The following is a 16,435-nucleotide window of genomic DNA, read 5'->3' on the forward strand; positions in this document are numbered from 1 at the left end:
GGCGCGAGACTGATTCGGACTTCCATACGATCTCGTTGGTACAGCAGCATCGTATGGACCATGGACCGACGCATGCGTGGGCGTCAGTTCCTATGGAAACCGGGTATGCTAGGCACCGCGTGTGAATGCGTATTGATTACTCTGCTCTCGCTCCATCCCGCGATCTCTCGTATCTTCTATAGACCACCCCGGTTTCACCCTCCCTTCCTCCTTTTTTCTGTATTCCCTATCCTGTTTCCACACCCGAGAGTTATCTTCGTCCTAAGCGTGGCAGCCTCCCCCTCTATTCTTTAAATTAGTCCCCTAATGTTCCGTACCCAGTATCCTCGTATCCTCGAACGAAATCGGATTCTCTCTTTCATTGCGAACCGCCGATCCTTGCGAGGGTCGTCGGTTTTGGTTAAATTAATGCCCGCGTCTCTCGTATCGACTCTTGCGTTTGATCGAACACACAATCGAAGTACATACGCTTTCCTTTCATGCTTGAAGTCTCGCGTGTTAAAGATTAATGAGATGCATCTCTAGTACTCCCAATTTTCTAAACTTTTTTTTAGCTAACGCGAGACTCTTTGTAATTAGCTGAAAAATTATTGATTAACACGATAATTGACTTCGCGACTTATAGTAATAATTACTGAAAAAAATCGAGAATAATTACCAAAAAAGCAACGACCTCGACTATCCTTGTTTTACAATGTCATCTCTGCTTCGACGCAAGCCCTTTTTGCTGTTAGAAATTTTGTAGTTATAAATGTAATGTGGACTCGAAGGAGCGTGGATTCGCATAATTTCGGTTGTTCGTCACACTGGCGGATATCCAGACGGAACAAATTGTCCTATTCACATTTCGTAACGGCGAAATCCATTAAGGGAAACAAAGCGCACGGTAGGAAATTAGCAATCGCCAATTCGGCGAAACTTTTTAAGCCTGCAATGGCTATTCCCTTCATTGACTCATTCTCGAGCTTGTGTTCGGTGGAAATGTTTTTGCTGTAAATCTTTCTGTTGTAAATCTTCGAACTATTTTAAATCTTTCTCACCGTAAATTGGGGATTGTAAAAAAAAATCTCGCATTTGTTTGAATTTTCACCGACAGATTTGAAGCGGAAAGGCCGAAGACCGAGCGAAAGGGAAAGCGGAAAAAAATGAAAGGAGAAGTATTCAAGGCTTGTGTGATTTTGTTCCGTGAAAATAGACGTCAACTAGACGTTAATTATGGAAGAGAAATTTAGTTGAATTGGACAGATCCCTCAAAAAGATAAGATGAAATGTAAAGTATAACTAATGACGCGAGATTGACAGGATGTATTGACAAGATCTCGTCTCGTGACTTTTGTCAAATTTCGTAAATAAGTAACGAAAACAATGGCGTTTGGGAAATCTTATTGTTAATTAATGTCCTGGCGTGACGATTGTTGACTCACTTGCGACACTTTTATTTTCGCTAGCGCTCTGTGCTGCTTGATGTTTGGTCACACTTTGTGGCTTCAGGGACGCAACTAGTGTCATATTATTCCATATGAAAATTATATGGTTTGCTCAATATTGCTTGTAGAAAACTTACAATACAAAAATAAGAGTAGAAAAACGCAAATCGTTAGAGAGTGAATATCTTATTGTATCTATTATTATCTGTTTAATTTTTATATTTTTATTTTCAAGTAATTAATAAATATCTGAGATTCACGTTTTGTTTAAATAAAAGTTAAATATTTAATAAGTAAAAAACAAAAATATTAGATTCTTATAATAATAATAAAACTTTAAAGTAAAGTTTTTTGTTGCTTTCTTTGTAACTATATAATACAATAACAAAGTTTATCATAATTAGAAAAAATACAAAAAAATGAACTTTATAATCTTAATAACTACTGTTTTCTGCATTTTATCACAGGAAAAAATTCCATGTTCGTCCCTGAAGGGTGAATTTATGATAGTATCCCATGCATGACCGCTATATAAATGGGTGAAACTTGGGAAATTAGAGAGTTACTTTTGTGTCATCTCGTTGAAGCGAACGCTCGCCGAACTTTTTATGATTCTCGGAGAATTTTCTACGTACTCGATACTCTATATGCGACAGCTTGAGAAGAAAACGCATTGAATATTCGCATTTTAATTTATCGCGGCGACGATGTACGTCCTAATCTTTTTCGTCACCCTCGGTGTTTATTGTGCGCTGGCGGAGAAAAGTGAATTCCCGGCGACAACCGAACTTTCGAAGAAATACTCTGCGGATTCGGATGACAAACTTTTGGAAAATATCATCCGCGCGAAAAACTCATCGCAGCTTATCTTAGATAATAACAGCGAGGAGAAAACAGACAAGAAACCGAGAACTGTCATACATCGCGATTCGAGTTTCGATAGAGATAAGTCAACATCTTCGAACTGAGCTTTTTTCCCCTTTTAAAACTTTAAATCTTAAACTCTCGAAACGTGACAATTAAGTTAATAGCGATTTGTCAACAATTCGAATTATATATGGAACATTTTTACTTGCAAGTTCCAGTTGCTGCGACCGCAGATACAGTTCCAGCGAATCTGCACGACCCGATTACAAGTACGACAATTACAAGATCTCTTCGGAGATCGGACGTTATCCCTCTCAATACAACGAGCGAAATCCTATTGACAGGTAGTTATATATTATCTATTTTCTTCTACGTACATAAAAATTTTAGGACGCGAAGTTTTCTTCTAGATTCGGATGGCAGACACAAAGTCGGCCCCCAGGTTCCACCGGAAGCGGCGGTAGACCCGGAGGAGGAGGCGGAAGCGGAATCTACGCAGGAAATCAATCGGGAGACAGGTAAATTTTCTCAACTTCCTTTTACCATAAATCTTTCGCTAATCTTTGCGTTTTCGCGAATTTTACCAAGCACTTTTAATTCGGAAAAGATTAATTTTTTTTATGGCGCAAAGATTTAAGGAATTCGTGAAGAAAAATACGTAAGATTTCGACATTAAAGAGAGATTCTGATTCGCGTTTGATGCAAACAACAGATATCCATCGCGTCCATCAGTGTACGGAAGTGAAAGTGCTAACAGACCTAGCGCTTTGGGATACGGCTCGGGAAACGCTGGAGGATATGGTTATGGGGCTAATAGTCATGGGGGCTACGGCAGACCATCTGGATATGGAGGTTCGAACGGCTACGGGATTTCGGGAACATTGGCCGACGGTGACGAGTTCGGTCCTGGCGACTCGGCTTATCCGGATGGAAATATGCCACAGCTTCCCGGAAACATTCAGGCGCAAAAAGTATATATATTTTGAGAGAGATGAATATTTTTCACAATTTTATTAGCTATATATAAATAGACAAAAAGAGAACGAGAGAGAGAGAGAGAGAAAAATTTGGAAAAGTTGCCCAGAATATAGAATATCTAAAGTTTTCTGGAATCCACTCTTAAAAAAAGCCAAGTTAAATCGCTCTACTCGAATGTATGAAAATTCTCTTGAAAGTCTCGAAGTTTATTTGTCTTACTGCGCGTTTTCAATCCGAATGGCAAATTACATTTAGGTCGACGAAAAATTTCAAGTATTGAAATATATTTCACTTCGAGTATCCGTACTTTACTCGAGTGTCGTCGAGTGAACAAGGTCATGCAAGTAATAGCTTCTATACGTTGACAAGGCATAATTAATTCGGTGTCAAAATATTTTATGTACTAATATAAAAAAAAAAATATATATAGTATATATTTTTTAAAATTATATATTAATTATTAATTAAACGATTAATATATTTTTTACGAGATCTTTGTTAATTATTCGATTTGTGTCTTATTGAGCGATCTCAAAAAATCCAGATAACAAATTCAATTTAGATGGGCGAAATATTTAAAGTGTCGAAATATATTTAATTCCAAATATTGTTAGAGAAATAATTATTGTTCTAAAAGATTGCAAAACGAATTAATAATTAATAATTTTTATTCTTGTCGCTTCGATCCATACTTGAAATAATAAATGAATAAATTGCAAGAAATATGCGATAAAGATTTCGATAAAGATTTATCGAATACTTGAGAGCACCGCAGCTTCTTTACATAGGCAAAACTGTTATAGTAATGAGCAACATACTTTGTCCAGGAACATCTGGTGCTCTCTGTCTCTTTTCTTTAAACAATTTTTTTCCTCTATTTTAAATTAATCGAAAGATTTATAAATATGAATAATTATATTTATTTGTTAAGGCCGTAGCGTTAAAGGCTCTAGCTGGTGTTGCATTAATCGGAGCAGCAGCGGCATTAGCTTCAAATCCGGTTCTCCTACCAATTGGCATCGTAAGCGGAAGGAAGAAAAGATCGGAAACTTTCCCGGAACCGCAGACCGACTTCCAAATGGATTACATTTTGAACATGTTGAAGAGAAATTTATACAAGGTATTTAAATATACGACATAATTTTTTTGAGCAGAAATTTGAACTAAAAACATTGATTTTTTTTAACAAACAGATACAAAAAGACTCCTCGACCAACAGATTGGTAGTTTCCCCGAGATGCGTCGCCAGATTGACTTGCGAAATCCAGAAGGATTTTCTGTCCGATGTCGACAAGGACGTCGAAATCTTGAACGCTAATCGGAAATATCATCTTACCAATCTGTACGTACTTTTTTCATTATTCAAATTACTTACTTCATCATATTAATCGCCTAATCAATTTAAATTGTTTACAGAATACGCAACAATGTACTTAATATCTCTTCTCTGAGCGCAAACGTGAGGAATTTAATCAAACTGGCAGTCGACGTCGCTACAGAAAATAAAAACTGCAACGTGTTTACTTGTAATTACCTAAGGAAAACTTGAATAATTTTTTTTTAATTTTAACCATATAATCATATCACACTTATCTAATATTATTCGATAACAAATAATACACATGCACAAAAATAAAGTCTCTTCATACGATGGTAGCGTAATTTGAAGAAACTTGACAGAGTTTTGCTTTGAAGTTCCCGCCAGGATATCTAACGCGAGATGACGCTCCAATGCTTACTCGTATAATTTTCATTCATGCCCCCATCTATGAATGTATATGCTTTCCGATTCACGCGAAGCAGCCGCGCGCACGTGACGTTGAAAAAAAACAAAGTACGACTGACGTGTCCTAATAATCAACAACGTGGCAACGCGAGTACGCGTTCCTAGAGTGCATCCATACGCGTCGTTCTCACCTAAACAATTTCTCTCTCGCACGACTCGCACGTTGCTGGCGTCGATGTCGATGCCGATGCCGAGGTGTTAGATAAAAAGAGGGGAAAAAAAGAAGTCGAGTCACGAATCGCCGAGTTCAGTGTTTGCTTCGGCGCGAATTAGGAGGCAAAGGTTAGGTTCGCGATGATCGCATAGGCGAGGATGACACTTAGACCGGCATAAATCATTCGTCTTCATTATCATCGTCGAAGAATTTAAAATCGAGCAGAGCGCGTACACTCGTTCGCGATATGCGGTGACGAACGGTGGATTTTCTAATCTAAAAAAAAACCTAGAGACAATCTTGAAGAAGCGGACCTTGAAAGTCGACGCGAATAAAGCGAGTGAGAATAAATATATATACGACTATTATTGACTGACTTCTGAGATCTGAGAAGTGAAGGGAAACGTGATATGAAGAGAAAATTGAATAAGAATGTTACGGAGGATGGCATCGTCGACGCGAATAGTATTCTGGAACCCTCCGATTTGCGGGGTGACGAGAAGAACATCGCGATACTGTTCTTCTTGTACTTGCTGCAGGGTATCCCGTTGGGATTATGCGGCTCGATTCCCATGCTGTTACAGAACAGAGGAGTTTCCTATCGACAACAGGTAGGGTGAAAAATCAATCGTGGCTCGAATAGACTCAATATATTATGATCACTAAATTGACGATATAATTAAAAACGATATCTGCTTGATATATCAGCCTCTTAAAAGCCAAGCTGATCGATTCTGCTTTTTATAAATTTTTAATTTGGTACCAGAACACATACATGATAGATTAAAAAAAAAAGACAGTTTAGCTTCTCAGAGACTCAAGATATAGATATAAATTCTCGAGTATTCATACGTTGTTTTATAAAACACGACTCTAATATACATAAAATATTTATCATTCAATATACAGAATGTTTCTAAAAAACTTGAATGACATCCATTAATCATGTCTTTATATACGTTTCTCTTTTCTCAAATAAGAACACTAAATTAATAATCATATAGTAAGTTTATATATAAAATAATGTATTTACCCTATTTTTTGTTGACATAGGCAGAATTTAGTTTCGTACAATGGCCATTCTCGTTGAAGCTCTTTTGGGCGCCCATAGTAGATTCTATTTTTTCTCGAAAATTCGGACGAAGAAAAACATGGTTGATTCCTACCCAGTACCTAATGGGTATGTTTATGCTCCTTCTGTCGAATTATGTCGAGCATTGGTTGGGCAAGGAACACGAGAAGCCCAACATCGAAATGCTGACGGCGTTATTCTTCTCGTTGAATGTCCTCGCCGCGACTCAGGACATCGTAGTTGACGGATGGGCGCTTACGATGCTTAAAAGGTACCTTTGTAAAAATAAAATCCTCGTAATCCTCGTGTAGCGTTTCTTCCGTAGATGATTTGCTTAATTAGTTGATTCGTTTATTAAGGTGCAACGTCGGATACGCGTCCACCTGCAACAGCGTTGGCCAAACGGCGGGTTACTTCATCGGCTACGTCTTGTTCATCTCGCTGGAATCTGCCGAATTTTGCAATAGCTACTTGAGATCAGTTCCTTCCGACGAGGGCATGCTAACTCTACCTGGTAAGAAGGTTCTAGCGAAATTATTCTTTATATCGTTATAGATGCATATTTATATATAGGATCTCTCTAATGTAATTTTTATATTTAGGATTTTTGTACTTTTGGGGCTGGGCGTTCGTCGTTACGACGACAATTATCGCGTTATTCAAACACGAAAATAAGGATAAAGGATCAAAAGGCGAGGGGCTAAATAGGGATATTAAACACGCGTACAAGCTATTGTGGGACATACTTAAATTACCAGCCATAAAGACCACGGTCGTATTCCTCTTGACTGCGAAGGTACGAGGCTGAAAATTTAATTCAATGGCGCTATATGTTGAGAGTCAGTTTCATTCACTATATTCTGCAGATCGGATTTTCGGCATGCGACGCTGTGACTGGATTGAAGCTTATAGAAGCCGGTATTCCCAAGGAAAAGTTCGCTTTTATTATCGTACCGATGATACCACTGCAAATAATTTTACCATTAGTAATCTCGAAATATACCGCTGGGCCTAGACCTATGGACGTTTATGTGAAAGCTATGCCCTACAGGTAATCGATCACAGTTGTGTGATTCATGTTGAGCATTATTATATGATAACGAATTTTTAAAATTTTTTATCGGACAACTTATATGATACAGGTTGGCTTTCGGCTTGATAGCAGCATTTTTGGTATGGATTACACCGTTCATTGTAGTCAATGGACATGCTCCAGCTTATTATTTCGTTATATTAATAGGTCTCTACTTTATACATCAGGTAAATATTAGACGAAGCGTATGTCTTCTCTTTAATCATAAAGTGTACGATTCGGTTTAGCGATTTTAATTGCAATTCTTTTTTTTTTTCAGATTTCTGCAAGTAGTATGTTTGTGGCGTCGATGGCTTTCTTCGCGAAAGTCAGCGACCCGGCTGTTGGTGGCACTTATATGACACTGCTCAATACCTTATGCAATCTCGGTGGAAATTGGCCCGCCACGGCCGCGCTTTGGTTCGTCGATCCCTTAACGTTTAGGCAATGCAGTACCGATTATACAAACGATTGTAGCACAATTACGGAAAGAGAGGTTGGTCGCGCAGCATTTTGTCTTTTTTATCTTATCGTAATTTGTAATTATGTCATAAGATTATCTCACAATCGATAAAATATATATATATTATCTGTTATATTTTCAGCTCTGTGCGAAAACCGATAATGGTGTTTGCGATATGCAGCTCGATGGTTATTACATAGAGAGCATTCTCTGCTTAATCATAGGCTTTTTCTGGCTCAAATGGTGGGGTCGTAGAAAAATTAATCTACTACAGGCGAAACCGATGTCCGCTTGGAAAATCGTATTTACTCGTAACAACAGGTAACATATCAGCATAGTGTTATAGATTCACACTGATTTAACACTGGTACCTGTAAAATTATTAGAAAATTCTCAATGACGAGTGTTTATGCTGTGTTATATATATGGTGTGTCCACCGGATCGAATTCGATTAGTAAGTAAATTAAAGAACACTTTATGAGAATTTTACACATACAAAAAGCTAAGGTAAGATATGACGTTCAGCCAAAAAGTCAAAAGCCGTATTGATCCGCAACAACTTTGTGGACACACTGCATATCTACCCGAATGTGGGACACGTGCATGCATCATTTCCTGCACGTTTATCAAGTGTTCCAGTTTTATGAATGTGCATGAGGTGAATCGATAACGATTGCCTCGGGAGAAGCAATGTTATCTATAATAGAATATATATATGTACAGAATACATATATATAGACTTTACAAAGAGAAAACAATACTATATAATCTTAAATGAATATTCCGTGCGTAATAAAATGATTATTTCCTTGATTTAGACCACGATTTAACGACTTTTTACAATATTATATACACACATATATATAAAACATTAGTAAAACTTATTATATATTAGGAAAAATCCATTAAAATATATATAATATGTATATAATATTATATATTTATAATATTAAATTATAATTTTATTATATAATAACGTATTTTTTCTTTTCCGTATATATTTGTTATATATACATATTTATTTGTTCACTAATGGACGAGTCATATATTATTCCGAAAAAATGCGTTTTGAAAGAAACATGTTATTTTTTTACAGAGTATTATTACATATAATTTAGGAAGCTTGTATGTATAAACTCGCGATTTGTTACCTTTTTGCGAGAAGATTAGATCAGTATTGTTTCAAATAATAACATTTTGCACTAGATTATATTTCACAGATTTCATAAAAGTTTTGTAAAACTGACAAACATGACATGTGCGACAACATGTATATTCGCAGTTTATATTGTATAATATAGCTGAAAATATTTTATGTATGCGCATAAATTGATAAACATTTAACGCAGGATGTTAATAAAAATTTTTCGTATAAAAAGAAAATTGAAACTAAGGTATATGTTTTATTTAATAGTTTTTTTTTATATATCTTTCTGACGCAAATACAGTAATTTAGACGAAAAATAAACGTCATCGTAAAGATAAATTATCAGGTATAAAATTAACCAGATATAGAGACGGCTTTAGACATCAGTAGATAGACGCAAATTATTGGGTATCGTGGCGGTCAATGTGTCGCGCGAGAACAATGTTACTACCGCAATAAGGATCAATCATGAGTGTGTTATGTCACTGCGACAAATTTAACTTTTGATCGCACATTTAATTTATTATATACTTGTAGAGATGTGTATTTTCACATATTTTCATTAACTGATAAAATAACTGCAGAATTAAAAAGATGCTTATAAAAAATATGTTTTTGTAAATAAATAAATCGATTCTACAACATTCTATTTTGTTCAAAATTACTCCATGCATCTTAAAATATGCATCATAGTTAATAATAATTATAATTACAAGATACATATGTATATGTGTGTTGCTTTGAAACTCGCGCGTTGCATTGCTCTAATCTATATTTATCATTCACTATTACATTAGGAGATATATATTGTTTGTTGAATATAATTTAATATAATTCATGACAAAATAGTGGTCACTTTCATGACAACAAAAGAGAAGGAAAGAAAGACAAGGAAAGAGAATATTTCATCATATATAATCAAATCATACTATACTATCATACTTATAATATTTACACTAAAATAGAATTGTACGAAATAAAAGAAATGACGAGTTCTTCTCTATGAGAATTAAAATCATTAGTGCATAATATATATTGTAAATATAAGTTTTTCTCTAAGTTAAATTTTTTCTTCGTCAAGTATTATATAACACGGAGTGTGTTTTTAAAATATTGGTTAATGTTATAAAAATAAGATACAAAAAATAAAATCGATTAATTTTGTGACTATAGGATAATTATCACACCTGAAAAAAAAGAATGCGCGTGCGACGATAATACTTCCTTGATCAACAATTCTTAAAATTATATCTCAGAATCTCATAATTAGTTGGACTAGATGAGGCTAAGTATACAAAAAATATAGTTATTTGTACCAGACAAAACTTTCGAGAATAGTTGTACGAACTACGTCTTTTACAAGATCGATATTTACAAAATATATATTTTACGTTTAAACTTTGAATTTCAAGCAACATGTGTAAAGTGGAGCCGCCGAAATATAAAGATAGATAGCAAATAAACGGAATAATAAAAAAAGATTTTATATACGAGACATTAAATAAATTGTGACATTTAAGTAGCTGAGTATTAATTGTGCGTTAATTACATGACAGTTAATAAAAAATTGTTGAAGATTGAACAATATCTTGTTCTGCATTTCGTTGCATTAGTCTGCATTTGTGCATCGTTGTCGGCAGCTGAAACTGCTTTGCTTTGGTATTAAAATTCGTATGATTTCAACGACTCCACTTGCGAGAGAACTGAATAAGGAAAACTGTTTATGAAATACATAACTTGGTTTTAGTGAACAAGTTCCTGGTTGTCCAAAATAGGTGCTTTGTCACTTTTCGGGCTAACTCGCAACGTCGATCCCCACTTTGTGCCTTTTTCGGCTTCTGAGGTGGCCATCAAGATGGAATACGAATTCGGGATAGTGGTTGCTTCTTTACTGTAATGGATGCCGTACAGGAAATAGATCATCATTCCTGAGAAAGAGTCAAAAAGAAAAGTCGAATTATAAATTAGGATTAATTTAAATTTAATATTTAATTTTTAATTTATATGTCGTACATTCTCTTAATATTATAATTAAATAATATTATCTAATTATAATTATAATTTACCGATCGTCATCCATACGAAAAACCGGAGCCACGTCATTGAAGACAAGTGCATTATCAGACCCATGTTGAAGAGGATGCTTAGCGCTGGTATCAAGGGTACCAGAGGTACCCGAAACTTTCCATTGGGCGGATTTTGTCTATGAGCACCAATCACGAAAAGACCTACGAATAAATCTACGATAAACATAATCGAAATCAACAGCGACATAATTGTTTCGTGCCAAGATTGAAAGAAGTTTGACGCAAACTTACTCGCGATGGGTAGCGGAAGATAGGTCACCGCGAAAAGGTAATCGCTCTTCGTGAATGGAACTGTTGTTTCAAACGCTAGCATTAGGAAAGTACTCAGGAAAGCGCAGGTTATCGTGTAAATAACTAGACAAGCGGTTATGATGTGTCTAGTATCATAATCCTCTAGCCACTCTTCCATCCAAGCGTATCGTGGTTTGAATCGACCAGCTCCTTCGCATAGTACCTGTATGAACGATTTATTATTCAAAACAAATCTAAAAATTACTCAGTATACTAACACTTTATTAAGATTTATACTTAATAAAAATAAAATATTTTAAAATTATGTCATATATGTTTGTGACTCACGATTAAAGCATCATATTTTTAATTAAAGCGTGCTCACTTCGGACTTGACGGATGCCATGCTGCTGTAATTGCTGGAATCCGCTTCCTCCGTGGGTGGCGAGGACAGACTGCTCGGTGTGCTGACGCTAGACTCGGACGGCTGTTGCTCAGGCAGATACCTCAACATGATGACGCTGACTGCAACGATGGTATACGCGAGCAGAGTCCCGATCGACATAAACTCCACCAGATGTTGGAGATCGAACAGTAAAGCGATTAAGGCACTGAGCAGTCCACTTATGACGAGATTCCATATCGGCACTTGTGTTCGCTCGTTGATGCGACCCAGGAAACCGAATAACAGACCGTCGTTCGCCATGGCGTACATCGTCCTCGGGAGAGAGAAGAGAGATCCGAAGAGAGTCGTTGTCATTCCACAAAGAGCACCCACGCTAGGTATTCAAAGTTCAAAGGTTATTGTATGTATGAGTGAATTTTAATTAAAAAATAATTAAATTATTGTTCATTATAAAATATTTTTTTTGCTATAAAGGTCCATAAAGCAGAATTATAATTTATTTAAAGAAGATGAATACTCATACGTTAGACCATAAATATTATAATATTTTTAATTCTTTGAATATTGCAATCAATTATGGACTTGCATTCTCGATTCTATTAAATATATGTTATAAAAATTAAAGAAAAAATTATATAGTTGTAGTATTTATAAGCATAAAGTTTTCTCGAGAGAAAATCAAGGAATTATTTTAAAAAGTCAATAGAAAAAGGAATAAAATTTTAATTTTTTACCTTATCACATATTTAGCCCACGGGATACCTCTGGACGAAAAAGCTTCCGGAAGAGCTGCGATAGGATTGATCGCCCAATACGGTACGACCAACGTCAGAGCACCGCTGACCATCATGTATCCGATGGTCACTATCGCCATAGAGAGCATTGTCGCCAGCGGAATGCTTCGCCCAGGATCGCGAGCCTCCTCTCCGGCAGTCGCGATCGAATCGAAGCCGACGTAGGCGTAGAAACACGTTGCTGCGCCTGAATAATAAAAGGAAAAAAATGTCTATATTCTCTACATAATTTCTCTATTGCGTTTACTGCGGATAATTAGATGTAAAGTATTTATTTCATGAAAAATACTCGCCTGTGATGACGCCGCCGAAACCAAATGGTAAAAGACCCCCATTTTGGCTACCCCAGTTCGCAATATCGGCATAATAAATCCCCAGAACAACAACCAATCCCATCACCGCGAGGTTGATGATGGTCAACAACGAATTCACCGTCGCCGAGGCTTTCACCCCTATTCCCAAAAGCATAGCGTAAAGCAGACATAATCCGCTGGCCAGAAAGTCCGGGGTAGCACCCAGCGGCTCCCCCATCCTATATCCACCCATCAGATCGTGGGTGTAATTGTTAATCGCACCGCCGACTAATGAATCCACGTATCCGCTCCAGGCTCTTGCTACGGATGCTGCGCCTAATTAATGATAAAGCTTTTTCTGTTAAAAGATCCTTAAAACAAAATTAGTAAAATAAATAGAATAAAATTCCAATTAAATTTTAATATATGTATATACAACTTAATTTAACTTTTACTAATTATTAGTTTAATTTAATTTTCTTTTTAATTGAATTCTTATTAATAAATACTTCAGAAATCTCTTCATAAAGGAATAGGTTTTTTACCAATCATATGCTCCAAAATTAGGTTCCATCCCACGATGAAAGCCCAAAATTCGCCGATACAGACGTACGTGTAGACGTAAGCACTGCCTGCCTTTGGCACTCGAGCGGCGAGCTCGGCGTAACAGAGTGCTGCTAAAACGGAAGCCAGACCAGCCACGAGGAAGCTGAAGATCACACCAGGTCCAGCCGTGTCATGTGCAACCGTTCCCGTCAGCACGTAAATTCCGGCACCGACCATGTGACCCACACCTGGAAGGTAATTAAATAGTAATTAATATCAGTGTTTTTTGTGTGAACGGATTACATCAATTTTATTCAAGTTGCAAACATATCCGTGTGAGATATTTTTCTTTATCACATATACAAGTTTCATTATTTTTCTTAATATTTGACGCAATCATTGACTAACACTCTGACTATCTTACTCGGACACTCGAGGCTATTATTGCGGATTATTACGTTTATCATCGCCGTGATAACGCGCGCGACGCATAATAGCAAGTCGCGTGCCATATATATATATATATAAGTGCAATTAATTCTGTTGAAATAAAATATTCATAACATGTAAAAATAACATCTTTTTATGATTCTTTTTATAAAGTTTTTGTTTTTTTTATTTGTTATATACAATGAAGAAATTAAAAGTATATTCACCAAGCAACGTGATGTCGAAGGTAGAAAGACATCTCTTCATTGGAGTCTCAAGCATGTCGCCATCCAATTTCTTTCGGCGGTTTATCTTATTGTATAAACTGGACATAACGTGGCCCAGGATCATCCTTCGAACTGACGGCATAATGGATATCCTACGATAGGAGGCAATATCCTGTAAAATTTCAATTTCCAGTTATTGACGTGTCAGACATGAGACAAATATCATCCTTCTTATTCAAGGAACAATCATTTATCGAATTTCGATTCGTAAATTAATTGTTAATTGAATTACATTTGAATTGTAAATTGCGTGAAATCTCAATTGAATGATAAGATGAGAAAGGGACACACTATAAATCTTTATTAAATAAAAATCAATATAAAACAAAAATCATATGGTGCCCTATGGTATTCTGATATACTATATATACATATACATATATATCGCGACGATGACAAGTAGCGGCTCGTCAAATGTCACCCATGCTTCCGCCCCGTGGACGATCGATAGAAAACAATCCTGGAATATATCTCAAGGACACACCGAGATGTATTGCAAAATGTACTTACGGCGTAGTCGTGCAATTACATGGATATCCCGACGACGAAATATATACCGTAATCTATTCCGTGCTACGACGCGTACGCGATGTCACGGATAGTCGCCGAAGGAGTCGTGTATTATACTATATAAAAGGAGCAAGTTGTAACGCGAATGCGCGATGGACGACCAATCGGGAATTGGCTTTACATGTTGGAAAAGCAATATCGTTCTGGCATTAATTTATGTAGTCTCTAAAGCTATTCTGTTTTGTCGTTTTATTTCGGACAATTTGGCAAATACGAGCTCCTTAATTACATTTTTATTATGCATAGTTAAAATATTTAAAACAATTTTTTTCTACATTTGGGATCTCGAATTTTGATTAAATTATATAATGCATGTGTGCAGAAAAATCAATTAACCATCTAATATAAAAAAGTAGCATATCTTGTCTTTTATATATATTAAAATATTACAAAGCACGCGTTATACGCGAAAACGGAGAAAAAGATATATAATTTTTTTTTAAAAAGAGCAAATAAAAAGGTACCTGCAAGGTATATGTCCCTTTGTTGTTTTGATTTTCTAACAACAAACATTTCCTCCTGTGAGCCACATACAAATCGACGAGAACAGAAATCTATCTTTATTCGATCCAAAAGCAATTCCAATTTGTTAATGGAATCGCACAATTTGTACGAAAGGACCGAATTTTGTAAAAGCCAAAAAATTGTCTGCGTAACCTCTGCACCTCCATAATCCATACATATTCGTGTATTCTTATGAGAAATTGTGTTTTCACATGATTCTGATATCTTCTTTGCTTTAACATCTATCACACATCCAAACTTGCATCAAACAGCGCACCTTCATTATCCTATCAATAATATAATAGCAATTTTACTTCAATTTCAAATTATTTGTTAAAATATAGGATAAGAAATGTAATAATATAAGAAATTTATGAAACTATTTTTGTAAAAACTGTATGTAAAAATAAATATTAACAGTATTATGAAACTAACTTGTAACAGAATACAGTAACCAAAACCCATTTCGTCCAACAGTAAGTAGTCAACTCCTTCAAATAAGGTCGATGATAGATATCAGGTACAATAAGCACAGCATGATAATGTTTCAAATCTCTCAAAGGAAATATCCAGCTTCTCAGTCAGTCACATTGTCACATTCTCAAATTATTTTTAAATTTGCTATGATGATCGTTGAACTACCTGGACCTGCATGAAGTTCACCTCCTTTATAGGGAAAATTAATATTAAAGTTAGATTCTTCCTCTAATAACAAAATATCATCACTAGCAACCATGTCACAGTTTTTGCCCATTTCATGTTGCATAGAGAAAGGAGATTTCTGGGCTAGATCTGCGATTAAAAGCTGCTGTGTGATGGAGTTGCGTACCTTTGACTTCCATCCGATTGTAAACAGGATTGTAAAGGATGCGATACCTGCAGCCGAGACTCTTCCATTGCTTGCTTAACTCTTTCATCTATAAAAAACAATGTTGATAATAAAATTTTCTCATCATATCACATTTGTTTATACTTACTAATAATATAGCTGATGGCAGAAAACTATCTTTATATTTTATTTTACTTGGTAAACATCTCCTTGCCGTTGCATGTAATAATGTAATAGGCTTCAGGTCAAAAGCACAATCCGTATGAAAATACATAGAGCCAGGATAATTTCTGCTTGTATTTGCTAAATAAACATTGATTATTATTCATATTTGTTAATAAACAAAAGAACAATATGTAATATATCGAAAAAATTCACCAATATTTATTTTCATATATATATTTTTAACAATATAAAGATTACTAATATTTAAAGATTTAGAATAATATAAAGATTAATTACTTTTGCTTCCTGATAAACCGGCAATGAATT

General features: G+C 35.6%; 4 protein-coding genes across 11 annotated transcripts in view; 2 read left to right on the forward strand and 2 right to left on the reverse strand.

Moving 5' to 3' along the window:
- The window catches only part of LOC145947640 (uncharacterized), a 189,224-nt gene extending 184,235 nt beyond the window's left edge, over window positions 1-4,989 (forward strand). For 4 of the 5 annotated variants that reach the window (XM_083057434.1, XM_083057430.1, XM_083057440.1 and 1 more), the window contains 6 exons: window positions 2,507-2,638; window positions 2,705-2,812; window positions 3,007-3,265; window positions 4,204-4,392; window positions 4,466-4,614; window positions 4,689-4,989. In XM_083057434.1, coding sequence (XP_082913560.1) covers window positions 2,507-2,638; window positions 2,705-2,812; window positions 3,007-3,265; window positions 4,204-4,392; window positions 4,466-4,614; window positions 4,689-4,821 — 970 coding nt within the window. In that variant the 3' untranslated portion in view covers window positions 4,822-4,989. The remainder of the gene's footprint in view (window positions 1-2,506; window positions 2,639-2,704; window positions 2,813-3,006; window positions 3,266-4,203; window positions 4,393-4,465; window positions 4,615-4,688) is intronic. The other variant, XM_083057439.1, reaches the window with a different exon arrangement.
- A 152-nt stretch (window positions 4,990-5,141) lies between these two features.
- LOC145947630 (acetyl-coenzyme A transporter 1) lies at window positions 5,142-11,801 on the forward strand. Of its 2 annotated transcripts, none has more exons than XM_083057422.1 (9): window positions 5,142-5,823; window positions 6,266-6,555; window positions 6,644-6,798; window positions 6,887-7,080; window positions 7,151-7,335; window positions 7,427-7,544; window positions 7,637-7,852; window positions 7,962-8,140; window positions 11,662-11,801. In XM_083057422.1, the coding sequence occupies exons 1-9, from the start codon at window positions 5,623-5,625 to the stop codon at window positions 11,699-11,701; spliced, it is 1,578 nt and encodes a 525-aa protein (XP_082913548.1). In that variant the 5' UTR covers window positions 5,142-5,622; the 3' UTR covers window positions 11,702-11,801. The 2 variants fall into 2 exon arrangements, with proteins under 2 accessions (XP_082913548.1, XP_082913552.1); XM_083057426.1 differs by lacking the exon at window positions 11,662-11,801 and adding an exon at window positions 10,715-10,840.
- Window positions 9,042-16,225, reverse strand: LOC145947572 (cationic amino acid transporter 4). Its single transcript, XM_083057370.1, is given in 16 exon segments — window positions 9,042-10,895; window positions 11,034-11,207; window positions 11,286-11,508; window positions 11,671-12,064; window positions 12,426-12,672; window positions 12,779-13,114; window positions 13,324-13,572; window positions 13,981-14,152; window positions 15,079-15,368; window positions 15,371-15,401; window positions 15,550-15,593; window positions 15,596-15,677; window positions 15,679-15,705; window positions 15,707-15,780; window positions 15,944-16,031; window positions 16,092-16,225. Coding segments are annotated over 16 exon segments (2,742 nt in total). The 5' UTR covers window positions 16,218-16,225; the 3' UTR covers window positions 9,042-10,710.
- The window catches only part of LOC145947589 (sphingomyelin phosphodiesterase), a 28,438-nt gene continuing 28,112 nt past the window's right edge, over window positions 16,110-16,435 (reverse strand). For all 3 annotated transcript variants that reach the window (XR_014427196.1, XR_014427199.1, XR_014427198.1), the window contains one exon: window positions 16,110-16,246. The gene's annotated coding sequence lies outside the window, so the exon portion shown is untranslated. The remainder of the gene's footprint in view (window positions 16,247-16,435) is intronic.

This window comes from Prenolepis imparis, unplaced genomic scaffold (genome assembly GCF_030444845.1).
Source record: "Prenolepis imparis isolate NDT839.2.m4 unplaced genomic scaffold, iyPreImpa1.0 SCAF_2, whole genome shotgun sequence".
Lineage (NCBI taxonomy): Eukaryota > Metazoa > Arthropoda > Insecta > Hymenoptera > Formicidae > Prenolepis > Prenolepis imparis.